The sequence below is a fragment of the Aptenodytes patagonicus genome, chromosome 2, assembly GCF_965638725.1.
Source record: "Aptenodytes patagonicus chromosome 2, bAptPat1.pri.cur, whole genome shotgun sequence".
In the NCBI taxonomy this organism is placed as follows: domain Eukaryota; kingdom Metazoa; phylum Chordata; class Aves; order Sphenisciformes; family Spheniscidae; genus Aptenodytes; species Aptenodytes patagonicus.
The window spans coordinates 100,425,754-100,453,466 of record NC_134950.1 but is presented as its reverse complement, the minus strand read 5'-3'; the positions used below and the strand labels follow the sequence as shown (position 1 = coordinate 100,453,466).

Below are 27,713 nucleotides of genomic sequence, written 5' to 3'. Positions count from 1 at the left end.
GAGACCTTTGAACCCTGAAAATGTCAGAATACTAGAGGGACATGAATGTAGTGATCATAAAGATCTCACTGATGGTCTCTACTGCCAATCAGAAAATGCTTGCAGAGAAAGCATTGGATTAAGGTGCAGTAGGTTATACAGCAATTTTAAGAGCAAAACTGTGGTACCAAATGTGAAACACTTTCTGCAAGGAGAGATGGAGATAGGCAGTGCTAAAAGAACAGTTTGACAGCCGCCAACAAAAGCTGGTAATATTTCACTATGGAAGTAATAATGAAAAGAAAAAAAAAAGTAAGCATTTGAGGAATCCAGATGCAGCATTGGGAGGCTCAAAGTTACCAACTAGCTTAGATTCACCTCTGGAAAAAACATATACTTTCTATATACTTAAAGAGGTTATTCCTCAGCCTAATCTGAACACTGATTCCATTCAGACTGTTGATACACAGCTACAACAACAAAGACAGGCCTTTCTTAAACCACATATTTAAAAAAAAAAAGGACTAACTTAAATTTTAAAGTCTTCTTTACAGATTGCCTTTTACAAAATACAAAATATGGGAAATTACAGTTAACCTAAAACTACTTTAGTTCTAGAATCATAGCCATCCATAGCAGAAATGCATCTCACTGGTGATCACTGAAGCTACCAGTATCTTATTCCTGTAGACACAGGATGGGATTCTGCTCATCAGCTTTAGGTAGGCATGTTGTGTAAGGTGTCTTTCTAGGCTCTTTTTACAGTAAATGGCAGCACCTCTAGAGTGCAGTCTTCACATCTATTAATGTCTTCTAATATATAATCTTCTAACATCTATTAATAGGTGGAAAGAATTCCTCAGGGACATCTCTTTCTTCATTTACAATAGAGGGAATCAAGTCTCAGCTGAGAGCAGATGCTCACCTTTTAAATTGTTAGCACTGAGTGTGGCGGATGCTATCCATGACATCTTTCATCCCTTGAAAGGATGAAATGTGGGATGGGACTGTACTAGGCTGTTTGCAAAGATAATGACTGTCTACATTAGTGTTTTAGTTCACAGTGGGACTGTATTTTTCCTTCGAATCAGCCCCATTTGCTATGCTGTGATTCACACTGTAGAGCAGCCTTAGGGTGTACAAAATGGTTATCTTTCTGATGAATTAAATGGAAGATACACTCCCAGACAGCACCTAAACCACGATTTACAGCTAGTCCAAAATAGCCCCCCCCAAACGCGTATAGTGTGAATGTCAGGTCCTCAGCATCAACTGTTTTGCTCTACAGAACCATTCCTATTAGGCTGCACTACTTGCCAACATATACAAAGACAGCTGATTCAAATCAACTCCATGTTTCAAACTTGCCTGCAAAAAATACAATGTAAGTATGATGGAGATTTTGAACTGACAGAAGGAAATAACAGAACTGTAGACCATGGAATAAAGGTTGTAGTCATGCTGTTCTGGTTGCAGCCGAGTAAAATGAAGGGGCTGCTGATGCTAAATGCTCTCAGCTTTCTTTTACTGCTCCTACGCCAAAGGTTGCCACCCCCTCAGTTAGCATAACTTAAAAGGTTATTTGTTCCCTCGCCATGTTTTTGTCATAATAGGTCAGGTTGATTTAAACGCTACAATAGTGAGGTCTGAATTGTGTTGCCACCCATCAACATAAAAATTCTTCAGTAAACAATCTCACCCCTCAAAACTATGTAAGATTAGCTTAAAAATACACAAGATCTTTAAAAACTGTATTTTTATTTACCTGCTGGGTTTTGCGCCTTTGTGATTCATGCTGGCAGGCTTCTGGACAACAACGGTCCTGAGAAAATACCAGTTTTCTCAAATGAAAGCTGAGATTTTCAAGTAATCACTGCCTCAAGCAGCCGAAGTTTAAGCAAGCCACTTAGTTTATTGCGACTTCACAGGCAAATCACAAAAATCACAAAACCCAAAAGTCTGGCCATTCTTCTGAACTAAATCCACGTGCCCCAGTTCTGTTAAACCTGTCGTCTGGGGGACTTCTTGTGTGAGTATTACAAAAATGTGAAGGAGAAGAAAGTCTGTTTGGTGCAGCCTGTTGGAATACTGGTGTGCCAGGCCATTTTATGAGTCTGGGCTGAGGCTGTTATGTCTGTGAAGCCAAAGCCTAAGGCAGTTCTTGTTGCATGCTGTAACTTTTTTGGAGTGTTTTGGCTAATCACTGCAGTAGTCTTACTACTCTTGATTTTCTAATAACAATTATAAGACATGGATCAAAGCTGGCTGGTTGCTTAGATACTAATATTTCAAAAGACCATCTGGTTTTAATAATTATTAAAAAAGGACAAAGGCATACTGGGAATCACTTTTTATATTTCTAAGTTGTGCCACTGTTGCATTTTTAAACATTTCAGCAAAACTGATATTATAATAGGAATGGTGTTTATACAAAGACTCTTAAATTTCTGTTAAACAACTGTGCTGTGTCTTAAATGACAAGAAATTTTATCTAGCACATGCCAAAGGCATGCTGAAGATTTTTCCAACAGCTCTGATTCATCTGCTTGAATTCATTTTTTCTTAGAGATAGAGTATAGACAATCATTTTATTAACAACCGGCTGTTTTAATATTCATTGTAATAAAGAGATTATTCTTCTAGAACCCTCAGCACAACTGGTTCTGCATTGTAGAGCCAAACAAGACTGATGACTGCCAGAATTAATGAGCCTTTCTACACCCGTGTGCCATATACACTATAATTCATTTGCAGTTTAATCGCTAACTAAAAATTTAGAACTGTCTGCGGGGAGACGGGACTCAATTAAGTGATTCCTTGCAGGCCGGTATTCCTTTGTGTCCAACCCTTACACAGAAATTTGGATCACAAGAAGCTTGCACAAACACACACACGTTTTGTGCAGCCAGCCAGCCAGCCAGCCAGCAGCCCCTGCAGAACAGGACAAGCGCACGGTGAAGGGAAGGCAGGCTGTGCTGTTCGCCCAGTATGTCTCACACGGGACAGAGCTGAGCAAAGCCTCGAGCCCTTTGTGGCTCTTCCTGGTGTCACTGCAGTGCCAAGTGAATGATTACTTTGAGCTACTTTCCTTAGCAATATGTATTTCACCTTTAAAACTCCCACAGGGCACTTTTTCTGTGAAATTACATAAATCCACTACATTTTTATAAACAGTTGATTCACTGGACAGGTTAAGTTCTGTGTTCTGAGGGACAGAAATTCTGTCTCTACCACGGACAGAAAACCCTCACAGAAGTGGCTGGGAGTTTTTCTAGTAGGAGTAGGAGGAGGCGTGGGTCTTATGGTACCATTCAGGAAAATGTTGGGCCCTAATTTTACCTTCTTACCTGTAGATATTGAAGTGTTCTACAAAATGAAACAGCTATATTAGCAGCATTTCATATATAGGAAGTTGGAGCACAGAAAGGTAACACAGCTTTCCTGAAACCTGATGATAATTTGGTGGGAGAGCTGCAAGGAGAACCCCCCTTTATGGACTCCCACTTCTGTGCCCTATCCACAGAAACGTGCTGCCTCCCAGTGCTGTCTAGATACACCAGGCATCTGTGGAGCTGTATTTTTAGCCCTGATATTCTCTTTTGCTGGAACTGGGCCATGAAGATTCGGAGCAAGCTAAGGACTGTAAATATCCCTTAGACTTTATGGGAGGAAAGCTGGCATAATATCAAAGCAGAACAAGCACTTTCTTAAATTTCAGTTTTGTTAACTACTGTCATACTTGAAAGATTTCCCTGCAAAATAAGAAAGAACCAGCCAGCTGCAGCATGTTGTAAACAAGCAAAAATTAGAAAGAAGAATTCCTGCAGACTTTATCATGTTATGGCAACAAAATCAGTTTCTAAGAACTACAAATCATGGAAGTTTCAGGGCTTTTTCAGACTGAACGACTTATGCTGGTCATTAAGCCATCAACAAAAAATCTTTTCATCTCCCAGTAATACTGTAAATATTTGTTTTCTCCCAACCCATTTTGTTGTAGGAGAAGACCAAATATCCCCATGCATTTCAGATGCATAGGCCTTTCTCAAAATTACATTACCACTAAAATATTAAGGCTCCGTAGTTGGATCAAAATTCTTTTAAAAATGCAGAACGTCTTTTTGTCATGTTTTTTGGAGTGTCTGACCTATGTTGATTCATAGCAGACATGCTGATTTTAAGGAGACATAAAATTCTGTAAAGCTGAGATCTTGTGGAAGGGTGAAAAGAAATATCTTACAGATGACAGAGATCAAACAGGACATATGCACACATCGTCTTGTGTGTGTCATGACAGCATTAGTCCTCAAGAATATGAGGATTAGTTGTCTCCAGCAAGCACTTAATTCCATTAAACAGGTAATCCTGAGAAGAGGTGAGAAAAAATACAGAGTTCTGCTACACCCTGAGTGATTTCCAAGTGAAGTGCCAGGGGAAATCAGAATGGTGCACTTTCTTTGGTGGGACATAGTATGGGTTCTGCAGGCATACTTTTGCAATATGGACTGGTTTTATAGAAACATTTTATAGGGTTGCAAGGTACAGCAGTTGTTTTGCTTGTAAACTAATGACTCCTTGTCCCTCAATGTGCTGTTTCTGAGGGGAAGAATTTTTCCCAGTAAGTTAGTGCTCTGAATTAGTTTTTCTGAGACACTGGGCCAGCGTGATTAGCATTCACTTTGCACAGGAAAGAGCTTGGATAGCTTCTGCATTCGTTCTGCTTTTCTCTTCACTCCGGACACTGTTCCTTCTGCTGAACAGTCATTCCCCGGATACCATTCGTTTCTGATTAACACAGGAGAATTTCCCCAAACCATGGCTTGCAGGCAGTATGTTTCCCGTGAAATCCTCCCACATTACTTGCAGCCAAAGGAAATTAAAACATTAAAACTTACCAACAGGGAAAGCTAAAATTGATATTGCCTTCAGTGTATTACTTTCTCAGTCTTGTTGCCAGATGATGAGAGGCCACTAACGTAACAAGTAGTTTGTGTTTCATATAGAAAGAAAAACTCTATTAATAACTTGAGAAATTCAAGCCAGTGTAAAGACTCTCAAAAAGCTGCAGGGATATCAGATGAAAAATACAAGCATTCTGCTAACTCTGAGCTATGGGGTCTCTATGGGTCTTAACCTGGGCAGCATGCAAAAATGCTGCCAGTGCTGAGAAAAATTTTTGCTGCAACACATTATTAATATCTGATGTCTGTGCATTTTGCCTCTGCAACCAGAGGAGGGTAATTGAATTGTTACTTTATTGTAGAGAATATGCTGACCTTTCTTTCCAACTGTTCAATCAATGGGCAGGGAGGACAGTGTTAAACCATGGGGTGTTTCTGGGCCACCCATTGTAACAGCAGTGTCGTCTTTTTTTTTTTTTTTGCAGAATGAGGTGGGAATGCTTCTCAAGCCAATATCAGAGAAGATTCAGGAAATCCAGAACTTCAGAGAAAGGAACAGAGGAAGTAAAATGTTCAACCACCTCTCAGCCGTCAGCGAAAGCATACCTGCCCTTGGGTGGATAGCAGTGGTGAGTGACACACAGGATGGTTGGGAGGGCTGTAAATGTGCTTTTGGATGGTGTGGCCCAGAATAGTTCCAAATCTTGCAGAACTCTGCAGTCTCATCTGCATAGTTCTTCAGTCTACTACACCCAAGAAGGTGTTTTGTAATATACCTAATACATCAGGAAAGGCGTCTGACTAATGTTTTACTTCCTTTCTCCTTCTGTTGTTTCCTGCTACCATGGGTTGATGGTCCTAGTCTCCTAAACCAGGCCCTTATGTCAAGGAGATGAATGATGCTGCTACCTTTTATACTAACAGGGTATTAAAGGACTACAAGCACAGGTATGTTGCCAAGCCCCAGTATCTACTAGCCAGAGAACAGTGCATTAGCCATACCAATAGGGTTCACAATGCCATCACAGAAAGCATTTTGTAAACTAAAGAGCATTTGATAAAATCTGCTTGCAGTAGTATATTTTCCCCTCCTCATCTTTGACCTGCAGCATATTGCAGTGAGAATGGCAGAAGCACTAGCAGTGCTGGTTTTCACTCTCTGCAAATTATAGGATTACATTTAATTTTCTGGCATTCCAGCATCATAAGCTTATATGTAAATGCATATTTACATATCAACGTGTGGCTAGCTAGCTGCTACGTGTCCTTGTCTCATTTGTGCAACTCATACTGTTGCTGTTCTTGCTCTTTGCTTGAAAATATGCATTTAGATGGCAGATGTATACAACTGAGCATCTAATTCTGTAGCTCCCAATTTGATTTTTTTCTGTACCACTGTACCACTCCATTGTTCCTAAAGAGCACAGGGAATTCACAAAAAAGTTCCATGAATGAGAGCTGTGATCTGATAGAGAAAGAGAAAAAATACAGGTCCTTCCTATGCCCTCTTAAAAAAGTCACGTATAAATCCTGTTTATTTGGTACTTTTGGAGGCCAGATTTTGGCTCCTCATTTTTATATCCCAGTGAAGAACAGTGTTTGCTATTCAGTTTTTCCTCTTTAGTGAGGAAAACTTTTTATATATTCAAACCTTTTGTATATATTTCTATTTATTGTATATGTATAAATATAGATTATATACTACATATAATATTTCGTATTATATATATTATGTATTATTCCTGAAGCCTTAGTTTACCTACTGAAGGTAGTACCTACTGGGGTAACTGAAGGTTTTTAAAATATAGCTTTAGTACTTACTCTGGAGAAGAAAATGTCTCCCATAACGGTGTAAACGGGGTACTTATTTAGGTATTTAGTTCTTCCCCTAATAAGGAATTCTTTTCCTGTTTTTCACTGAATCAGATCACAATGTCTTCCAAAGTAGTGGAAGGCTCTCCCTTGACTTCAGCAGGCTTTGGTTTAAACCTGTTGACACAGATCCTCAGCAGTATTAAGCATTAAACTCCAAAGGAAATAGACACCCAAAGCCTTGTAAGCATCTAGTCCATAGCCATCACTATTCAGTAATAATTCTTCGTAACTAAGGACTCCATCTTACGGGCAGTTTCTCTCTCTCTACATATTTCTTGTTTTCACTTACTGTCCCATTGGAAGACTAAGCTTTCCAAATAATGACTCCAGAGCCAACTTGTGACTTGTACTTTAAAAATTCTTGATGTATAAATATTTTAGTCTGATGAGTATAACGTGATCCAGTATTACCCTGGCTACATTTGAACTTGGAAGCTAGAATATCTTACAGAACCCACCGATATTTAATTTTCTAAAATTCAGCACCCTGAAACTGAGTCTGGGTAGCTGCTGCACAGCTCCATATACCTTTAGTGCTGCTTCAGTTGACTTTGAGCCTGAACAGAATGATGACACACCCTTCCAGCAGGAAGCATTCTGTGCTAGAGGCATCTTTTGCCCTTGTTTGTCCTCTGGAAGGATCTAAAAGCCTTCCAGTGTGGTAGGCCTCAGAATTTTCAGCACTGGGCTGGCTGGCTGCTAACTGATTGGTCTGTGGCTTTAAGGCAGACATTGGGTTTTACCTGCTTTAAGCAAGAGTAGCAATGCTTTCTCTTTTTAAGTATGTTCACACATACAAATATCGTCTCTGTTTTTACAGTGACGCACGCCATGTTGATTGGGTGAAGTCATATCTGAACATCTGGTCTGACCTTCAAGCTTATATCAAAGAGCATCATACCACAGGTCTCACCTGGAGTAAAACTGTAAGTACTCTTTCCTTCTTCATGAAGAACCATAAAATGCCAGTAACCAATTTGACTTTTAATGCAGGTCATTAGCTCAGGAAGAATAAATATTTAGGCCAGGAACAGAAGTCATGGTCCATGGACTTCCCAACTAAGCCAATAAAAGTTTGAAAGATAGGTGGAGAAGATGTGTCAGGCCATTGTGGTACAGGTTTGGAGGAAGAGGGAAGAATTATTTGGGATGATTATAGCCATAACCCCCAGCTGCAGATGGTGAGAAGAGGCAGACACAATTCTCCAGGCCTGCTACAGTAGAAGGTAGGAACAAAAACAAATCCCAAAAATTTGAAGGACATGTCTGACTACAGGAAAATTGGGGGAACATGACAGGGAAAGGAGAAGAATGGTGGAAAGAATCTGAACAAAGAGAGATATTTAATAACAGGAAAAAGAAACACAAGGGATACATACCAATTTATTACTTCATAGATAGTTATCTTTATAAAACTTATTTTATACATACAGAAATCATTTCTGAAATACATATATGTAGAGTAAATATAACTATGCCTAACTATTTATGCTCTCTCTATATATTTATATAAACATCTTCTGTGTGTTACATCTGACATGCATAGAAAGATGATGGCAATGAATTTTGTTCTCCAAGAGAGGTATAAACATGAAGAATTAATTTTCTGTTGGGTATAAATGTAAGAGTTTATGTCCACTGTCTACATTGATGCAATGTTCTGTATTATTCTAATAATGTGCTCATGTTTCTTATCAGGTTAGGAGAATTGCTGAAGTATATTAAAAATATAATCAGCCAGCTCTTTGCTGTTATCATGTCCTAAACTTACCAGTGCACTCACATACTTGCACATGCGACCTTTCACACCAAGTTTATAATTTCTTCTGTATAGGCAAATAATTTTTTTTTAAAATTGAATGACTATTCAGAGGACTGATGTAGGCCACCAGATAATTTAATTCCCAGACCAAACCATTGTAAGAACTCAGGAACACAGGGAAGTGAAGTAGAGCTTTCGGATGCAATGTATTTTAACATGGAATAAGGGCTGGAACACCTCTCCTATGAAGAAAGACTGAGAGAGTTGGGGTTGTTCAGCCTAGAGAAGAGAAGGCACCGGGGACACCTCATTGCAGCCTATCAGCACTTAAAGGGGGCTTATAAGAAAGATGGAGAAAGGCTTTACCAGGGCCTGTAGTGACAGGAAAAGGGGCAACAGTTTAAACTGAAAGAGGGTAGATTTAGACTGAATATAAGGAAGAAATTTTTTATGATGAGGGTGGTGAGACACTGGAACAGGTTGCCCAGAGAAGTTGTGGATGCCACATCATTGGAAGTGTTCAAGGTCAGGCTGGACGGGGCTTTGAGCAACCTGATCTAGTGCAAGATGTCCCTGCCCATGGCAGGGGGGCTGGACTAGGTGATCTTTAAAGGTTCCTTCCAACCCAAACCATTCTGTGATTCTGTGGTACCTGGAAAAGCTACTTTATCTCCCCCTGTATGGAGGTGATAATCATGAAAGAGAATGTATGTGACTTGTGCTCAGCAACAGACTATGCAACTTTCTCTTCACACCCTTCATTAGACATTGTATAAGGCCTTACAGTACTCAAGTATTGAAGTGCAAGTTCAAACACAGGAGAGACCATGATCGGTGTGTACTTCTTAGTTTGAAGCAATGCAAAAATGTTTAAACATGATAAATTAGAAGACTGGAATTATCTGCTGCTTTGTAGGTTTCTGTAGTAAAAATTTAAAATATTAAACATGATTCTTTTCCTTAATTTAGTACAAAATTTCACACTTGCTACATCCCACTCTATTATAATCAGTGAATGTGAGAAGAGCTAATGATTTTAAAATGATTATTAGATAAGGAAAAGAAATTGTAGTACCCTGTTAGCAGAATTAGCCTGAGAATCTGGGACAAATTTAGTTTTGTTAATACAGAGAAAGAATCATCTTCACCTTTAATGGAACTTTACAAGTATGGAAATAGTGTTATAAGATGAAGATTTGTTATAGCCATTTGATCAAACAGGAGGAACCCTAAGTGCTGTTGAGTACTGGTAATCTTCTTCAGAAGTGTAGCTGCTGCAGATTATATTTGACTGGTCTTAAAACCAGCATCTCAGCCATCACGTCTTTCTATTCCTCTCTCTTCAGTTGTGCAAGAAATTGCTGACTACAAATCTAGGTGTGACTTGTTTATTCATATCAAGTATAGTTTCCTGCCAACCGTGCTCATTCCATCATGAGTGATGAGCCCACTACTGCATCTGAATATTGATTTCACTCACTTTGGATATCACTCAGATCTGAAAGTTGTCTTGGAAGTATGGCTCCTTTAAATTCTCATTCATGTAACGTGTGTCAGAAAGATTAAATTACAAACACATTTTTATGGATGTATAATTTTTTGAAGTTTTACTTCATGTGAGCGTAAGGAAATCAGAATCCAGTAAGTCAGCAGGTTGTTTAAATAGCTTTTTGTTTAAATGTTGTTTAAATATTTCTATGAAGCTTGGTAACAAATACATTCAAGAAAGCAATGAGTTACTCAAGTGGTAATTTCATTTTTGTTATACATTTTAAAGTGAGAATGAAAGTCACAGATTCATGCTGTGTTAAGTTAAGCATAAAGGTCTGCAGAATCAGGGCCTAGACAGAAATACAATATATATAAAAGCTGTAGATAGATTCCAGACACAGTTGTTAACCATTGCACACAGCAGCTTCCTCTTATATGCATAAAAGGAAAAAGCAGTAGTTTGGCAAGGCATTAAGAAAGTGGCACATTCATGAAAGGGAGACATTGATGCAGAAATGCTATTTTATTACAGAGGGAGAGAGAAAGAGAGAAAGTTTTTGGCCTGTGTAAGTACAGATTTAAAAGTACATTATACTGATAATTTACCCTTCCTGTCTGCAGAAGTCAACAAAGCAATGCTTGAAGCTTTATATAAAAAGCTATTTAAGTAACATATTTGGATATTTCCGAAGAGACTAAAGAGTCAGGGGGAACATTAACTACTGCTTCTCTCAGAGCTGTATTCTCATAGCTTGAACTGCAACAGAACCCCAGGAGCATCAGCCTAGATCAGACTGTGCTTGAGTTTCCAAAAAGGAGGGGACAGGATTTTTTAGTGGGTAGGTGGCCCCATTACCTATAGGTGCGGTATACCGTGGTGTGAGGTGCGGTATACCGTGGTGTGCACATTTCTGGCCATGCTCCATGGCAGTATCACAGAGCTGTGCCATTTCCAGCCCCCTGTACCCTTCCATCAAGCTGCACAGGGCAGCTGCAGCCAGCCTTGGAACAGATCACTAGTGCATACAGTAAAGCGTTCCTGGCTCTGGTAGTAAGCACACAGGCAGACACTTTAGAGGAAAGAGAAAGAAATGTCTTAATAAATTACAAGACAGACACTAAAACAGGTGCAAAAGGTTGAAATAATGGCTAAGCAGTCAGCTCTGACAATAACAGATACCTCTATCAGCTTTATAATAAATTTGTGATAAAACCAGATGCTTACAGATTTTTGAAATTAACACAATTCTCTCTCCTTATTCACTTTGGCTCTGGTTCTGCCAAGATGTGTGACAATATTTTACTCCTTGAGGGCATCCTGTTGAAATGCGTGGGACTGTGTGAGGAGAAAGCCAAGAAATCAGTGGAGTTGAGGACCTTGAGGCCTTTGTGTATCTGAGCCTGTTTTGCTACCCGTGTGGAGTGGTGGCACAAAACTGGACCCTACGTAAATCGCAGGCACTTCAAGACATGATGGATATGGTTAGGATATTTGTGGGTTCTGTGCTCACAGAAGAAAACTACATATTTAAAGTATGTATGTTTGTGAGCAGGATCGTCCCAGAGAGTAAAATGTTCCACCCTGTATTTTCACCATGATCTGAAGTATTCATTTGCATTAATTGATTGTGCATACGTCAGAGAAAATATGCTCGTCAGTGGGAGTCAGGTGGATGTACAGTATCTCCTTAGAAGTGTAATTTTGTAGTTCATTACTTTGAATGTGAAGTGTGAGCTGCCTTCTGCCACACATACCCTGTGGTGAGTAGCAGTTCACTATACTCACTACATCTCAATTTAGCCATCTTGACAATGGCAACAATAGCAACTACCAACCTAATGGAGATTTGCAAGTTTTAATTTGCTACCAGATACGACATTCTCAGATGTCAGTGGGTCTTATGCAAAAGCTGTTATTATAATGAAATGTTTTAAATGCCCAGTGTAGCATCTTAACCATGCAGCAACTGTCATTTTTGCTTGCTACAACTTTCTGACTCCAACATGAAATCTACAGCTTTAACAGTAATCTTTTTTCAGTTCTTACTGATAAACAGCAAGTGCCCTTTTTTAATTTTTTTCTCCTAAAGAAGGGATTCTATTGAAGCATGGCTCTTTCTTCCCTCTCTACTTCTTTTTGGTGGTGCAAAGAAATGAACAGCTGTAATATAAGCTCACAAGAATGCCTAATAAAAGTTTGTTTGCTACAAGGACTGCATGAGTAAGCTGGGGGAAGTGAAACTTCTGCTCCTATTTCTGCAGGTTAACTTTGCAGCAAGAAAACAACCAGTAATAATGAGAGATTGCTGTAGTTTCCTGTACGTCAAATAAGTGTTAAGAAACAAATCTTGCTCAAGGATAATCGTCTTGAATGTTTCTCTCAGTTGCAGGTGGATCTGCAGTTAAGTTTTTGTTCTTTGTATACAATAGTCATTTAGGACAAATTTTGCCAGCAGGATTATTTACAAACAGGAAATATTTACAAACTAGCAGTGAATTTCATTACGGTGTTTAGTTTCTAATACAGAATTTCACTCAAGTGACAAATGTTCCCCCCCCTTTACAAATCAAAACAAATTCTTAGGAGGAAGTCTGCATCTTTACAAGCAGTTGAGATTTATTTATATTCTGTTCCCATTGAAGCCAATACAGTATCTTCAAGTCTTTTTTTCCTGAAATATCATTTTTAAAAATATTTATAAGTCATTAGATAGTACTCTAAAAACACTCTTTAAAAAGTTGAAATTCTCCACAGGCTCCACACCGAGAAGAACCATCGTAATTCCTACATTGGCCTGATTGAGCGCAATGATACTAGTCTCAGTACAGACTTTGGCCATTTCATTCTTGTCTAAAATAATCACCTCCAGACATTTTTCTTATAAAATGGCCCTGCCTCTCTCCTGTACTATCAAAACATTTTCCTGTAATATATTGTCTCTCTACATATTGAGGTGAACAAGCTGAAAAGACCAACTTCTGCAGGCAAAAGCCTCCTGTTAACCTTCCAGTATCTCTTCTATGCTGTGTTTAGTTTGACCCACTTATCAAGAAGCCATCGTCTGAGCCACTTCACTAAAGCTAAAGGTCAAAACTGTAGTGCCAGATTCCAGCCACAGCCACAACTGCAATCCCAGAGGCCTCCTTCAGATAGAAGTAAGGCCAGCATAGATATACTGATTTAAATGCCTGTATCTTGGATAAGATGTAGACGTTTTGAGAGTGCTCAATTTCTCTCAGTCATAGCCTTTCCTCTCCTTTTCTGTCCCCTTCCATTCCTTTCTCCTCCCTTCCCTTTCCCTATTTCCTTATACTTTTTTGTTGAAAAATTTGCATCCTTTAATCTCAACTCTTTCTGTCTCAGAGAATAGGCAACATACAGTTTTTGGTACACTGTCAATTAAGAAACTGGCCATCCTGGCAACTCTACAATAGTTGCCTCTTCGGTGGAGGCTGCCTCAATGACATCCACATCCCTTTGAAAGAAAGTCGTTTTACTCCCTTATTCCAACAGTGGCTGACAATATTTGTCTTTACTGGATATCGACGGTGTCCTTTTAACATCAGTGACCAAACACCATTCAGACGTGTTAAGGGAGAACCTGGGAGAGGCTTGTTTGACAACAGCTGTCAAACGCAACCTGACCTGTAACATAATGCAACCTAGTTCCAGTGGAAAAGGGAAAGGAAAAAGAAAATTGAAAGTATATAAAATGGAGAGAAAAGGAAAAGGTACATCTATTAAAACTTTACTATATTGCTAAAGGAATTGGTCTTCTTTTTAACTGAATGTTTATATAAGTAAAAGATGGTTTAATGTGCCTGTTGGAGCACAGTACTTGTTGACAATTACATTAGCATACAGTTCTCAAATGATTTAGAAGACCTTGGCTGTGTAAAACACTTCTGGTTGGGTAACTGTGAAGATGTAAGCACCATTTTAAATCCTGAACAGGTGATAAATGGCAGAAGTGTATTAAAAGGGGCTTCAAAGTTTGAAAATTCAACAGATCAATAATTCGGCTGAGACCTGGTAACAAGAAAAGAGCCTGGGCTGGTTTTTGTTGTTTTGTGTTTTAACTCACAAAGATTACAGGCCCTGTAAGTCAGCTATTTCATCTAGTAAATTGCGGATCTCAGGGCAGCATAACCCCTTGCAGACAGGTGGCTTAAATACGGTAGGTAATAGAACTGTTGTGCTAAGCTACTTTTACACAAAAAACACCTTAACAAGAGCTCTGTGCCCCTGAGTCACAGTCCACCTGTTCCCAGAGGTTGATATGTGATATTTTGAGCTTCATGATTCTTGTCTTTGGCTGTGCATATGTATGGAAAGAACAATACAGAATGCTGCAATCATTTTAGGTGTGAAACTAGGATTACTGTAAAGGGGGAGGGGGAGAAAACAGGGATATCTTTTTTTTTTGAGAAGAATGTAGTCCCCATTAGGATTCCTGTTTATCTGCTGCCATGAAAAGAAGGCTTTTCAATAAATTAAGGAAGGGATTTTATGCCTCTAAGCCACCTGTTGCCTCAGCCGCAAATAAATACTTACCTCTTAATATGAATTACTAATAAAATAGGTACTATATATTATACACATGCATATATAGTTTATTTATATGTATTATATAGATGTTTATAATCTGATCGTCCTGAGTAAAAACGACCATTGCAGCTACAAGAAATGTGTGTTCATTCAAATGCTCCACAGCAGGTTCCCACCACAAGAACTTTGTTCCCCCCAGTTTCTGTGCTGCACTGTGTCAGCCTAAAGCTGGATAAACGCAGAGGAACACCACGGGTGCTTGTACGGGGCCTGGCACATAAGCCCCTCGTATCCCCAGAGATACGAGCCTCTGACTAGGGCTCCTTGCCGCTACAATACTACAAATATAGTAACAGTGACATGGAAGGCTAACCCAGGGAATTGTTCAGCAAGAATGGCTCAAGAAATAGTAACATCTGTGATAAGACATAAAAAGAAATTCTTACTCTCAGTAGCTGGGTTTAGACCTGAAGACATGTCAAGCTGCATATGGCCACCAAAAATTACTGACAGTATGGCATCCAGAGCACTTGTGTTATGTACAAAACAGCATTTTATTTCTCTAACAAGACTGGCTGTTGCCCTGTGCTCCAGGGGAGGTCTTTAGGAGAAATGTGCTGTAAAAAGGCCCAGCTTCTCATAAGCAAAGGGCTTCACTCATCTCTACTGTAATTTCAAGGGAATTAAATGAGATTTAACATGGATGAATTTTAACCAGGCAGCTGCCTCAACATAAACAGTCATTTCTTTCTTCCAGTGAGCCAGCTAGGTAGCCAGCAAGGAGAAAAAGAAGAGTACCTCACCCTTCTGCCAGTCATACAAGATAAAGGTAGAAATACAGCATACTCTGAGGCTCTACTGCAATCCTGCAAACCCTTGCACAGTGATAATATGCATTTATCAGACCCAGCTCCGTGAGCAGCTTCAGACACTGTCACTAGAGGAAGCCACTGAGCCACAGTCAATGGGAGGCCCTTGGGCATCTCTGCAGATGGCTCTGGGCTATCCAGCAAGGAGCAAACCCTGACCCGTTCCTGTCGCCCCATTCAGAGCATGCTTTAGCTGGAGGTTGAAGACAATTTTTTTCCCTGGGAGGAAATTTCTGGAATGTTCCATCCCCTACAGAGCTGTTACTACATGGCCACAGGGCCCGCATCTCCTGTTCTTGATAGGACCTTACTCAGAGAATTACATTTTCCCCCATTTTAGAAAGCTCCAGGAGCAAGGTTTAAAGCACATGAAGTTCACTATGATACAAAGCTAGCAGGTTAAAAGTTAATGGCTTATTTTTGTGTTACATTTTCACAAAGTAAGGCTGATGCTATCTATTCCCCTGATAATTCTTACAAGGGATGTATTTGCAAATGATGGAAAAATGACCACACCAACATGTTAATGGGAACAGTCGGCTATCAGCATAACTTGACGTGATGTCTATAGACACCACAGCACTGAGAACAGCAGCTGTTACCGAGGCAAACAGCTGAAATAAAAGAGGAAGAAAGGCGGCTTGCAAATAACCGGCTTTGCTAGTCCAAATGGCTTTTAATACTCTTTGTGTAAAGATACACTGTTGTTAACATCTGCTTGAAGAGTTGTTGGCAAATAGCAAAGCTGGTAAGCACCTGCTGCTTTAGGATAGATGAACTTCTGCGGGCATATAACATGCTATTTTATCCTCAGCAGCTCTCACAAACACCACCCTATACAGAACAGAAATGAATGGACTTTGTGAAGGGCACTTCAGTTGAAATTGGATAAGACTGTACACAAGTATTGCCAGATACCAGAACAGTTTGAGAGTCTGGTTCAGAAATATTCTAGAGCCTGAGGGTCTAAGTGGTCTTGGAAGGGTGACTAAGGAAAGCAAACCAATTGCCAGTGACTTAGGTTGGTAACTTGGAGGTCTATGATAGATGTCAAAACTAATCAAAAAAGAAAGTTCCTGGAACCACTTCACTAGGCTGATTTAAAAACTGCCCTTTGCATCAGCATGTTTGAGTGCAGCACAGGTCCCATCTTCCTGGCATGCAGGGAATGCAAGAAGTGCAACGTGTTTTCTGCATTTCCAGTTCACTTTTGTGCTTTCTGTCCCCTTGTTAGTTTCCCTGAGCCACTCTTCCCACAAAGAATTTCACCTCACTTGAATGTTTGTTTGATTTCAGTCAGGTAAATCAAAATGGCGAAGAAAAGAAGATAAAAGCCAGAGTGAGACTGAACCCCTCTTTACAGCAAGTCTCTGTACAGCTCCTCATTAGTGACATTTGTCTGTCTTTGCCATGCTGTTCTGTTTCAATGGGGAATTGTCCTACTGGATGTGTCCATGCCGTGAGACGGTAGATCTACAGTGCAGCAGTTAGTCCCTCCCTGTACTTTAGCAGCCTTTTTTCCTTTTATTTGTCCTTCGATTTTGCCTGGCCTGATTTATGATTGAAATTGTTTGCAGTTTCCAGAATGGTCATAGATGATCAGACATAATTGAAAACATCATGATACAGTATCTGTTAGCTTGTGTAGCTGTAACTTGGGTCATAAACTAGACAAGAATTTGTCATGCAGGAGAAAAGTTAACAACAAAGGTTCAGTCTGTCTCTTATTTCTGTGACTGCACAAAATTAAGAGGAAAAGTGGGAAGGGTGACTGAACCCCAGGTGTCTTCCGAGACCTTGTGACAGCTCCCGTGTTCTGCATTAGATCTAACTCATTATCTTTTGAGCTCAGTGGAGATAGCCACTGACTTTGGTGGAGGGACCAGGCTTGTAAAGAAAAGAGGAGGCAGATGGGCAGCATGAGTGCAAGGGATAAATTTTTTTTCCTACTCTTGAAACCCACTCAAAGGACTAGAATGTCTTCACTCCTCAGGTCAAGGATTGAGATTTTTGACTAGACTTGTCTTTTCATCAGTACTGCTCTAGAAGGGAAAGATGCTCCTAGTTTCCCAGATACTTTCCTACCTCTGCTCTTTCTTGAAACGTAAATAAGGCATTCTCTGGTCATACAAAACCACATCCAAACTTGATTGATGTATTTAAAATCCTTCCTTTTTGTCTGTACTTCCGCAAGGTAGTTCTTTCAGCGTTCTAGGAGAGAGATCATCCACTTCCACAGATAAATCCCTCTGAGTTTTGCTTCCACCTCGGTTACATAGACATTCCCATACTTTTGTTGCCATTTGGGAAACTGCCTTTGATGCACTACTCGGCAGCATCATTTGAGCCTGGAGTCTCCTGCATGATCTGTGATGGCCTTCAGTTTGACACTTGAAGCAAAGAGACTGGCAGAGTGACCCACCACTCTCTGTTGTATGCAGAATACCCAGATAATTTCTACATCTTTTTTTCTCTAATGCGTCTTTGCAGCCTTTGCAGCATTTAATTGGTGTTAATTCCAAATGAACATGTGAGTCTCACACACACAAGTTTCTGGAAAATCACAGCACTGTATTTATGCAGGTGGAAGCAATAAGGTATCTTTGGGAAATCAGATGTCAGTGTGGAATTTGGGAAATCAGATTTTTATCTCAGACTGCAAGTTATTAACCACTACCACTACTACTATTAATCTCCTCCCATAAAGCATACATAATTCATACCTGCGTGTTCACACTGCACTGTGAACGGTGAGTGCCATTTCTGGGTACCTGAGTACTTTAAAAAGCCCTGCAAATGCAATGTTCATAATTCTGGATAACCAGGACATAGTGGATTCAGTTGCTATGGTTGCAGGCAACAGATAGGGATCATCTCTATTGCACCTCAGGCAGCAACAACTGATTGTGCCACTAAATGCACTTCCATTCATTTTTTTAATTATAATAATTCACAGTTGTGCTGACTCTGCTGCAGGTAACATTACTGGCATTAGCAGAGGCAGGAAGACAGGCACTGTAAATCGAGGTCGCAGTGAAGAAGTCGTCTCCAGCCTAAAACAATAACCTGTAACTACTAAGTATGTAAGCAGAAACACTCTGAGTTAAATGTATCCATGCAGCAATGAAATGTCTCTAAAAGCAGTCCACATCAGTTCAGGTATATCTTCACAATAAATGATAATCAATTCCAAAAGGGGATTCTTCTCATTTGTTTACATTTGATCAAAAAGATGTAATAGCATAGAAGAGAGCTCATTCCATTAAGAGATCTTGGATCCCTTCAGAAACAATCAAACTGTACCACTAGGTCAGTTTCATTACTCACCCAAGTACCGGGGATTCAACAGTCTTTTTTGTGCAATGCAGTTTTAATGTCACTAATGTGACAAAGAATCTTGCTATGTATTCATCACTAACATATTCCATAAATGGCTCCTTCAAATGCAACAGTACTTAGATGCTGAAGAGGCATGTGCCAATAGAGGGTGTACATTAAGAGGTTAACTAATATTATTCCTTTTCCATGCTACTCTAATTAGAGTCATAATGGCTAAGAGGTTTGAATGCAGTTACTTACTCTAATGTGCCAGGCTGCTTTTTTTTAAAAAAAAAGTATGTCTGAAGAGTTAAAAAAAAAAAAGAGCATGTGCACCTCAGCCCCTTTCCCTTTATCAGTTTGGGATTACAGACCAGAGCAAGTTTACTTTTAAAAAAATAGCTACAGTTTTCACTCATGTGAGATGCCTGGACCAGATGGATACTTTGCTGTTTCAGTTTAGTGGAAAGCAGAAAGGAGTGGCATCATAAATGGTTAAAAATATCCTCTGAGTCCAGCTAAGCAGTATCTATTGATTACCAGGGATGCACTTGTAACAACCTGTATCTCTTAACAAAGGTAGCCAGTTAGAGGAGCTGTGACTCTCTAAGTCCCCGTCATTTTCCCATTGTATCTGCCTACCTAATAAATACGTACTGGTGCAATGCACAATGTCTGTATAGCTAGCTAAATTCATCAGAACCAATCTAATTTTTCACAACGGTTCTTTTAAAACTGCTGCAGAGAGGTGGGACCAGAGTGACACTCAGTGGCAAGACAGAAAAAGTCATTCTCAGTTTCTCAGATTCTATCTAACATCTATTATTAGGATGCATAAAATTTTAATTAGATCGTTATTAGTATTTTCTGTCTGGTAATACTCTATGTGAGCATTATAATTCAGACCAAAACATGTACTTTTGATTATGCAAACTGAAAGAAAGATTGGATTACTTCTTTTACCAAGCCCCCCTCACTCATAACTTGTGTGCTGTGATCTCCTGCAATTGAAAAAGAGAAAAAAGAATTTGAGAAATTGAACTAAAACCTCCAATACTGAATTTCAGAAATAGAGACTTGAATCACCATGGATTTACATTCTGCTGTATTTGAATCTTTGCAGATTACCTGAACAGTCTGAAGAATAGCATTTTACATCTTGCATACAATTTAGCATGTTGCATATGTATAACTGACAGTTCGTGACCCTCCCAGTTATTTGTGTTAGATCGAAACATTTTCTGTATGTTTCTGAACGCACACCAATCTATGGCTAACTGAATTTGGTATCTGAAAAAAAGGAGACATTTTCCCTTTTATGTAAGTAAACACTGGAATAAATTGTAGGATCTTTACTATTAAAGATTTTTAACATCAGTCTTGACAAGCATTTGAGAGAAATATTTTAGGTGGGGTAGTTCTGCAGTAAGGTAGCGCTGTGAACTGTCAGTCTTTCCAGCCTTGCCTGTTTTGATGCAGGGAAAGATTCATAGTATTATGTTCAATTATGGTGCCAGAAATTCTTCTGAGCCTGTGGCTGCCTAGAGTCACTCAAACTCACAGCATTCAAGGATGTTAATAAAGAGAAGTTATCATAATACAATGTTCCTTGAAACACTGTATGTAAAATAATTTCCATCTATCTCAAACAGGGTCCTGTTGCATCACCCATGTCTATGCGATCTGTTCTAACAAGCGGGTCATGCCTCTCCCCACCACCGCCGCCACCACCGCCGCCACCTGGACCTCCCCCCATCTTTGATACAGAAACTGTAAAGGATGAAGGAACTGCATCTCGCTCAGCCCTATTTGCACAGCTTAACCAGGGAGAGGCAATTACCAAAGGTCAGGAGAAAAATCAAATTTCGGTCCGTGAGTCAAACTACATCAACAGCTGCTATATGTATTAACCCAACTTCCACTGCATTTTTAAGTTACATTTAAGCAGCTCAGATCTTTCTGAGGCTTGCACTGAGTCTGATGGATGAGACTGCATACCAAAACCTCCTTTAGAAGCAACAGCACCCAAATATGTTCAGCATACTTGAAATTCACACCATTTATTTAGAGGTATCCTTTTAATTTTAAGGCAGCCAAGCTGGACATCTTCAATCCCCAGTAGCTGGTGAACCTCTAAGTTGCAATTGCAATAAAAATTTATTCCGCTTTCTGATGTACATTCAGTGTACCAACCTGTGTCAAAATGTGTTACATGTTAGGTGGGAAGGTATGGCTTACAGCTCAGTGTGGAGTACAATAATAAAGCTTTTTGTATTAATACTGGACAGTTGTAATTAAAGTGGATAGCTGTGAATTTAAATACATACGATTGATATATCTGCCTTTACTGCTGGAGGGATAGGTCAAATATTGTCATAAATTAGAAAAATAATCTCATTTTTATGGATGGAAAAATATGACATAACAAGCTCTCAGAGCTCGCTACTGACAGAGAGGGACTAGAAAACATTGCGGCATTTCCTGTTAAAGATACTAAGATAGCCCATCCACAGTAAAAGAGGTTTTATATGTACTGCTAAAAATATGTAGGCAGTTACGCTTTAGGTCGTTACCCAGGAAAACCTCGAGGAAATAAAAAACGTAAATTCACAGAATAATTTAACACAATTACAAATGAACCTTTCCTGGTTAAATATGAACACCCTTAGGACTGGAAAACAGACTCTTTTTTTTTTTTAGGGCTTCGACATGTCTCTGATGACCAGAAGACTCACAAGAACCCCAGCCTACGTGCCCAGTGTCCATCTGTTCGTTCTCCGACAAAAAGCCATACTCCAAGTCCCACCTCTCCCAAGAATTCCCAGCAACAGAGCCATGCCCCTGTCTTGGAGCTAGAGGGAAAGAAGTGGAGAGTGGTGAGTTCCAGTCAGGCCTCTGAATTGTGCCCTGCATATTGCAAACCAGGTTGAGCACTGAACATCTTACAAAAGGCCGTCTGTGATCAAGGCACAACAAATCAAAGTTGCAACTAAAATGGGCTGATTCTTGCATTGCTCTGCCTTGCTACAGTTTAGTTTTTACTATTCTGTAGCATCTAAAGTTAATTCATTTGTCTCTGAGAATCATATACTAATTTGTCTGAACTGGAGAATATCAGAACCAGCATATAAATTCCTTGCAAAATCAGACAATCCCCCAGAAACAAGTCCAGTGGAGAACTCCAATTAAAATCCCTTCTTGCAGGCCATCCGTGCGAGTGAGAGATAACAGTATTATCACAGAGCACTTTCTCCAGCTTTGTTAACCAATGGAATTATACATCTGTTTTTCATCACCGTGCAAGCACGTTGCCCATGTTTAAAAGTAGAGAAGTGTTTTCCTTTTGCTCAATCTACAGATGGAAAAGATGATAGATTTGTTTCAAGTTTGGGAGTTAATGTAAGCAGGCATATTCCAAGGAATCTGTGAATGAAAGTTCACGTGTCTCTGTTGGTTAAAAGAGGGGAGAAGCAATACACAGTTTAGTCGTGCAGAAGGTTATATACACAGTCATTACCATGGAGTTGAGTTTGCAGAAGGTGCAGTCACAGTTTGCCTGTGTTGTGTTGCCATAGGGTTATAGTACCTGGAACTTTCCTTGTGGATCCCTAGTCTTTCCTTGACATCCATGGAGTGTAAATGTCCCTTCACGCTTCACAATGAAAGGAAATTTCTTCACCTATTACTCCTTATTGTATATGGTAATGCCTGCACCTGCTTGTAACACACTGTGTAGACCATTATATAACATTCGGGGAAACAAAAACGTGCTCTGTTCTTCAGGGTGCCGGTCTAAATTGGATGGAAGCCAAGGAACAGATTTGTGAGGGCATTTTTAAATCGGTGTGAGCGTAATGTCTTTGCTACGAAACTAATGGGTTTTGTCATGGTCGGTGCTAAGTTCTTCAGTTCTGCAGCTCTAAAATACACGTGTCATCCAAGGGTGAATTAGGTGAAATATCCGATCACCAAGCAGATTAGATTTTTAAGCCACAGGAAGGATATTGCTCTGTTGTAACTGAAGATGCAATGACTCGAGGATAAGTTGTACTAAACTCTGTCTGACTGTTAGCTAGTTAAAGACAACCAATTAAATAAACTTTCTTTTGAAATAGGAATATCAAGAGGATAAGAATGACCTGGTCATTAACAACACTGAACTCAAGCAAGTGGCCTACATTTTTAAGTGTAACAAATCTACGCTTCAGATAAAAGGAAAAATCAATTCAATTACTATCGGTGAGTGGATAGCTCAGCTGGGCTTTAAATGCCAATCTTGAAAAAACTGACTTACGTGATTAATAATGCATCTGAATCATTCCATTCCCTTTAATGGTTTGATCACGTGAGTAAAGCAGCTCAACTATGCAGTGCAAGACTGGGAATTTTCATAGTCGATGTAGCAGGCGTGCATATATTTGCTTTTATCTTGCCTTTCTTATTTATGATTGCTTTTATTTTAGACAACTGTAAAAAGTTTGGCCTTGTGTTTGACAACGTTGTGGGAATCGTGGAAGTGATCAATTCCAGGGATATTCAGATTCAGGTAAATATCTATTTGAAAAAGACAGACAGACAGAGAACAAGCAGGAAACAAAAAGCTCAAGGTGTAGCTACAAGAGATTTTAAAAACTCACAGGAGCACAACAAAAATAAGAGATTGATGCATCCAAATGTATCTTTATATGCACTAAATTCTGCTGATGTCTTTAGAAAATGCCTATGAAAACTACTGAGCATCACTGAACAAACCTCACTTACCCCAGTCCCTTCTGGTTCCAGTGAAGCTGAGAGATCTATACACTGCAAGAACTATTACTTCTGGCCCTAATTTTCTTGCTTTCATGGTAAACAGCTCCTAGCACTTGAAAGTTCAGCGGTGCTTATGGAACAAATTCTGGCAGTTAGCTAATTGATTTCTAAGCCCAGAATATGTTTTTTTCTTTTTTTCTTATTCTCTCAATGGAAATGTTCAAATAGACTGTCAAAGGACAACTAAATGACATAAAGTGAAAGTAGGCGCCGGGATTTCGAAAATCTCCCCTGCCAGCGACGTGACACATTACATGAGTAAGTAATGTAGTCACTTGCCTACAAATGCGCTATGAGCCGCTGCTGGTTTTGTCTTTGATAGCCAGTAAGCAAAGCTTCATCAGAGATCACCTTCCTTGTGGTTCTTGTGAAAAGAAAATAGATGTATTTTGAATCTATATATTGCCCTCTCTACTGGGGATACTTGCCCCGTTCAAAATACAGGCAGTCTGCCTCACATTTACAGCACTTCATTCATCCCATTCCGAAGAGGTCTAATTATACATGCTCTAGTACTTGGTTGTGTCCAACATACATGACCTAGTCTCAAGAAAGGACTTTAGGTTGTATTATTTTAAGCAAAAAAGAAATGAAACGTTAATTAAATTATACCAAACTGTCAGTCTTCAAGCAAGGTGAGGTCTTTTGCTTCAAAGGCTGTGCCTGCTGTATGACGTTAAATGTAGACAGTTCTGCTCCATGCTTCAGAAATACTGGTCACAGCCACCGCAGGGAGTAAGAGCAAGATGTTTTTTTATATTTTGCACCTCACGCAAGTGACTGACATTGCTACCAGCTGTGCATCATCTTCTGAACTGTAACAAGCAGTTTTATTCATGATCACTACATGTCTTCTTATGGCAGAGGCAGTTACTTAAAGAAAAAGATCCCAGGCATTTATGTGAGTGTTTTTTAAAATAGCTAGATGATTTTTATCATTACCTCTAGAACTATTCATGAAAGCTGAAAAATTCATATATAATGAACAGCAAATCCACAGCTTGTTAATACTCAAATAAAGGGGAAATATCTTTTCTAAGAATCAAAATTCTTTTGATTAAGCAGGTTCTAAAAATATTGCATAAGGCTTCTACGCCACGGAGCAGAGTGGAGTTCCACTTAAGAAGGTAGACTCTGGCTATATGCTATATGCTGCTTGAATCAGGCAGCTTCTGCAGGGTTTGAGTATGTCAAGTGCTGAGCACCTCAATTTTCTCAGTATTTCGAAGACCTGAGCTTATAATTTGCAAATACGTGATATGTTAATGGAACGAATGTCAGTAAATTCATCCTACAGATTTTGCTATAAATAGTTACTTCAGTGCCGTATTGCTTGGCCCTCCTTCCTTCCAGTGGGGTTTTTTCTCTTGCCAGATGTTTGCAAAATTTATTAAACACACCCTCCTTTTGTTCTCTATTGCATGAGAACCCAGTAAAGAAAAGAAAGATCAGTTTAAGATGCATTGATCACTACACAGATCAGACTTCAGAATCGGAGTGGGATGCAAGAGGGCAGACAGACTTGTTCTTTCTTTGCTGTCACATTTAAGGAACTGAAGCTGAAAATACATTCTTAACTTGAATGATGGGAGACACTCTTCCATTAACAAGTACATATCTATCACATGCTGTTACTGTTTTATGGCTCAGAATAACCTCTGCCCTTTTGATGCATTGTCCAGAGTATACTGCTGTCCCTGCTAGAGAGGGCAGCAGGAGAAGGAGGAATTTTTACTGACAACCAGCAAGTCAGCCAGTTAGCCATGAAGAAATCTTCTAATCTGTACAATCGTAAACAAGAGAAGATTTCCCTTTCTCCCCAAGTAAATCTTGTGCTTGCTTTTAAAGTGACATAAGAAATACCTTTAGAGATTTAAATTGATCTCAGTACTTTTTTAGAACTGTAGCTCGCCTGAAGGGGATAAAACCCCTTTCCTATTGTATGCTGTAAAACCTGGAAGAGCTTTGAAGTCTTCAGAATGTATTACAAAACACTTGTTGAGTAGTACTGTATGCTGGGATCTTTCATTTGCCCTTACTGGCTTGAAGTTGACACGTGTGATTTCTTAACCAGTTCTCACTGATGAACAAGGTGAACACTGCCTAAATATCAGCACCAAAGTGTCACTGAAATTAGAGAGAATCAGGGAAGCACTTTCATCAAACTGTATATTAAATGTCTGCTGTATAAGTTTGCTGTGCACATAGATCTTTGTTACCACCACCAAGAATTTTCAGCGTCTAACAAATCAAATATCAGCATCATGCAGGCAGCTGACACAGAGATCAGGTGTTGGTGGCCAAAATTAGACCTGGCAGGCAATGAGGATTTTATTAACAGTATCTTTGTGTGCATTTTAAGATTTGATATTAAGTAGATTTTATTTTGCAGGTGATGGGGAAAGTGCCAACCATTTCTATTAACAAAACAGAAGGCTGCCACATCTACCTCAGTGAGGAATCATTAGATTGTGAGATTGTGAGTGCTAAGTCATCCGAGATGAACATCCTCATCCCCCAAGATGGTGATTATGTGAGTGAGATATTTTTAAAGCTTTCCTCTCCCTTCCCCACTAGACTTGGTAGCTAATAGTATTTAAACTGCTAGAAAAGAAACTAACATACAATACATATTGTGTCACCAAAAAATTATCCAAAACAATTGAATTTCTATGTATGAATTTCTACGTATCTCAGCTATCAGTGCAGGAAGAACTCCTTATTTTCTGGGGCACAAAGTAATTTCAAAGATCAGACATGACATCATTTCTTTCCATTTTGATAGATAATGGTTTTATCTCCTGTCCATTTAATGGGTTTTTTTTCTATCTAAACATAATCTCCCAAAGAAACTCACTTCACACAAGAGCACTCAAGCCTGAAGATGATGCTAAAACTAAGATAAATATAATGCTACTACAGATGAAATAATACAGTATAATATACTTGTTTTTTCTAAAGCTGTTGATACGTGAGTAGCATCTGTGGCACTTTCTAGTATTTTCAACATATATCCTTAAAAGCCACTTAAACACGTGCATTTTCCCGGCTTCTTTTCTGTTCTAGTAAGATTTTCATACTATGCCCACCAGCATTTCTAGTAAAGTCATGCTCTGTCACTTCACACACTGGCAAGGGATCATGCAGGCAAAGCATACTCGTAATAGTTTCCTAGTTTCCTCAGCAGAGCAGTGTTGAAATTGCACTGAATGACCATAGACAGAACTTAAATTTCTCGTAAATCTTTTGGGATGGAATTTTGAATGGTAGAGGGGTTTAGGCTTTATAAAAAATATGGAACAAGAGAATTCTCATGCTCCACATTTCCAAAAGTGACTGCTGGATGCCCAGCTTCAGGTAACTAAAAAGGGAATGATTTTCAGTGGGTGCATATTCACCTATTTCTTAAAAAAAGTCCTTTTGATCAGTCTCACCTCAAGTCACTATCATCTGAAATTACTGGCTATCAAAACACCTATCTGAGGTCTGAAAGAAAAAACCCTTCCCTTCACATCGTTTTGTTTACTGGAAACAGAGAAAGCCCCAACGACATGTCCCATCTTTTCACCAAATATACGGAATGGAAGGAGACTTTCTTCGATGTTCTGCTTCGTTTTGTATACCCCACAAGGGACGCTGAGTCTTTTGAAGTGTATCACACTTAAAATGATAGGGTTTTTTTAAAATTTTATTCTTCCATATTATGGTTTAGTGGGCCTGGTGGTGTTGGGTCGATGGTTGGATTCGATGATCTTAGAGGTCTTTTCCAACCTCAATGATTCTATGATTCTATGATTCCATAATATTGCTTTCGTCCTTAAAATTAGTCTCCTTGCTAAATCTCCACATCTAAATCCTTTCTGCTGTCTTCCAACCCAGACACTGATGGAATCTAAAGTCATTTCTGACGTGAGGCTTATTTACTTAGTTGTTCCAAATAATGGTGTGAGAGGGATTATTGCAAAGTAGTACCATACCAAGGCTATTTGAAACTGGGTAGCAATAAGGCTTTTTCCTGTGTGGCATTGTAAAATAGCTTCCTAGGGTAATGAAGAAGGCTTCTCTGTAATCCTGGCATGTCTGAGCTATCAATGCTTTCTCAGTCATGTAGCACTAACAGTATTCCACCAGTTTCCATGAGGTATCCACTGTTTATT

General features: G+C 39.3%; 1 protein-coding gene across 2 annotated transcripts in view; it reads left to right on the top strand.

Annotated features, from left to right (window-relative positions):
• Window positions 1-27,713, top strand: part of CAP2 (cyclase associated actin cytoskeleton regulatory protein 2) — a 69,483-nt gene that overhangs the window by 40,157 nt on the left and 1,613 nt on the right. For both annotated transcript variants that reach the window (XM_076330575.1, XM_076330576.1), the window contains exons 5-12: window positions 5,366-5,509; window positions 5,743-5,828; window positions 7,576-7,681; window positions 20,397-20,589; window positions 21,445-21,620; window positions 22,860-22,983; window positions 23,208-23,290; window positions 25,949-26,089. In XM_076330575.1, the coding sequence (XP_076186690.1) occupies window positions 5,366-5,509; window positions 5,743-5,828; window positions 7,576-7,681; window positions 20,397-20,589; window positions 21,445-21,620; window positions 22,860-22,983; window positions 23,208-23,290; window positions 25,949-26,089 (1,053 nt within the window). The remainder of the gene's footprint in view (window positions 1-5,365; window positions 5,510-5,742; window positions 5,829-7,575; window positions 7,682-20,396; window positions 20,590-21,444; window positions 21,621-22,859; window positions 22,984-23,207; window positions 23,291-25,948; window positions 26,090-27,713) is intronic.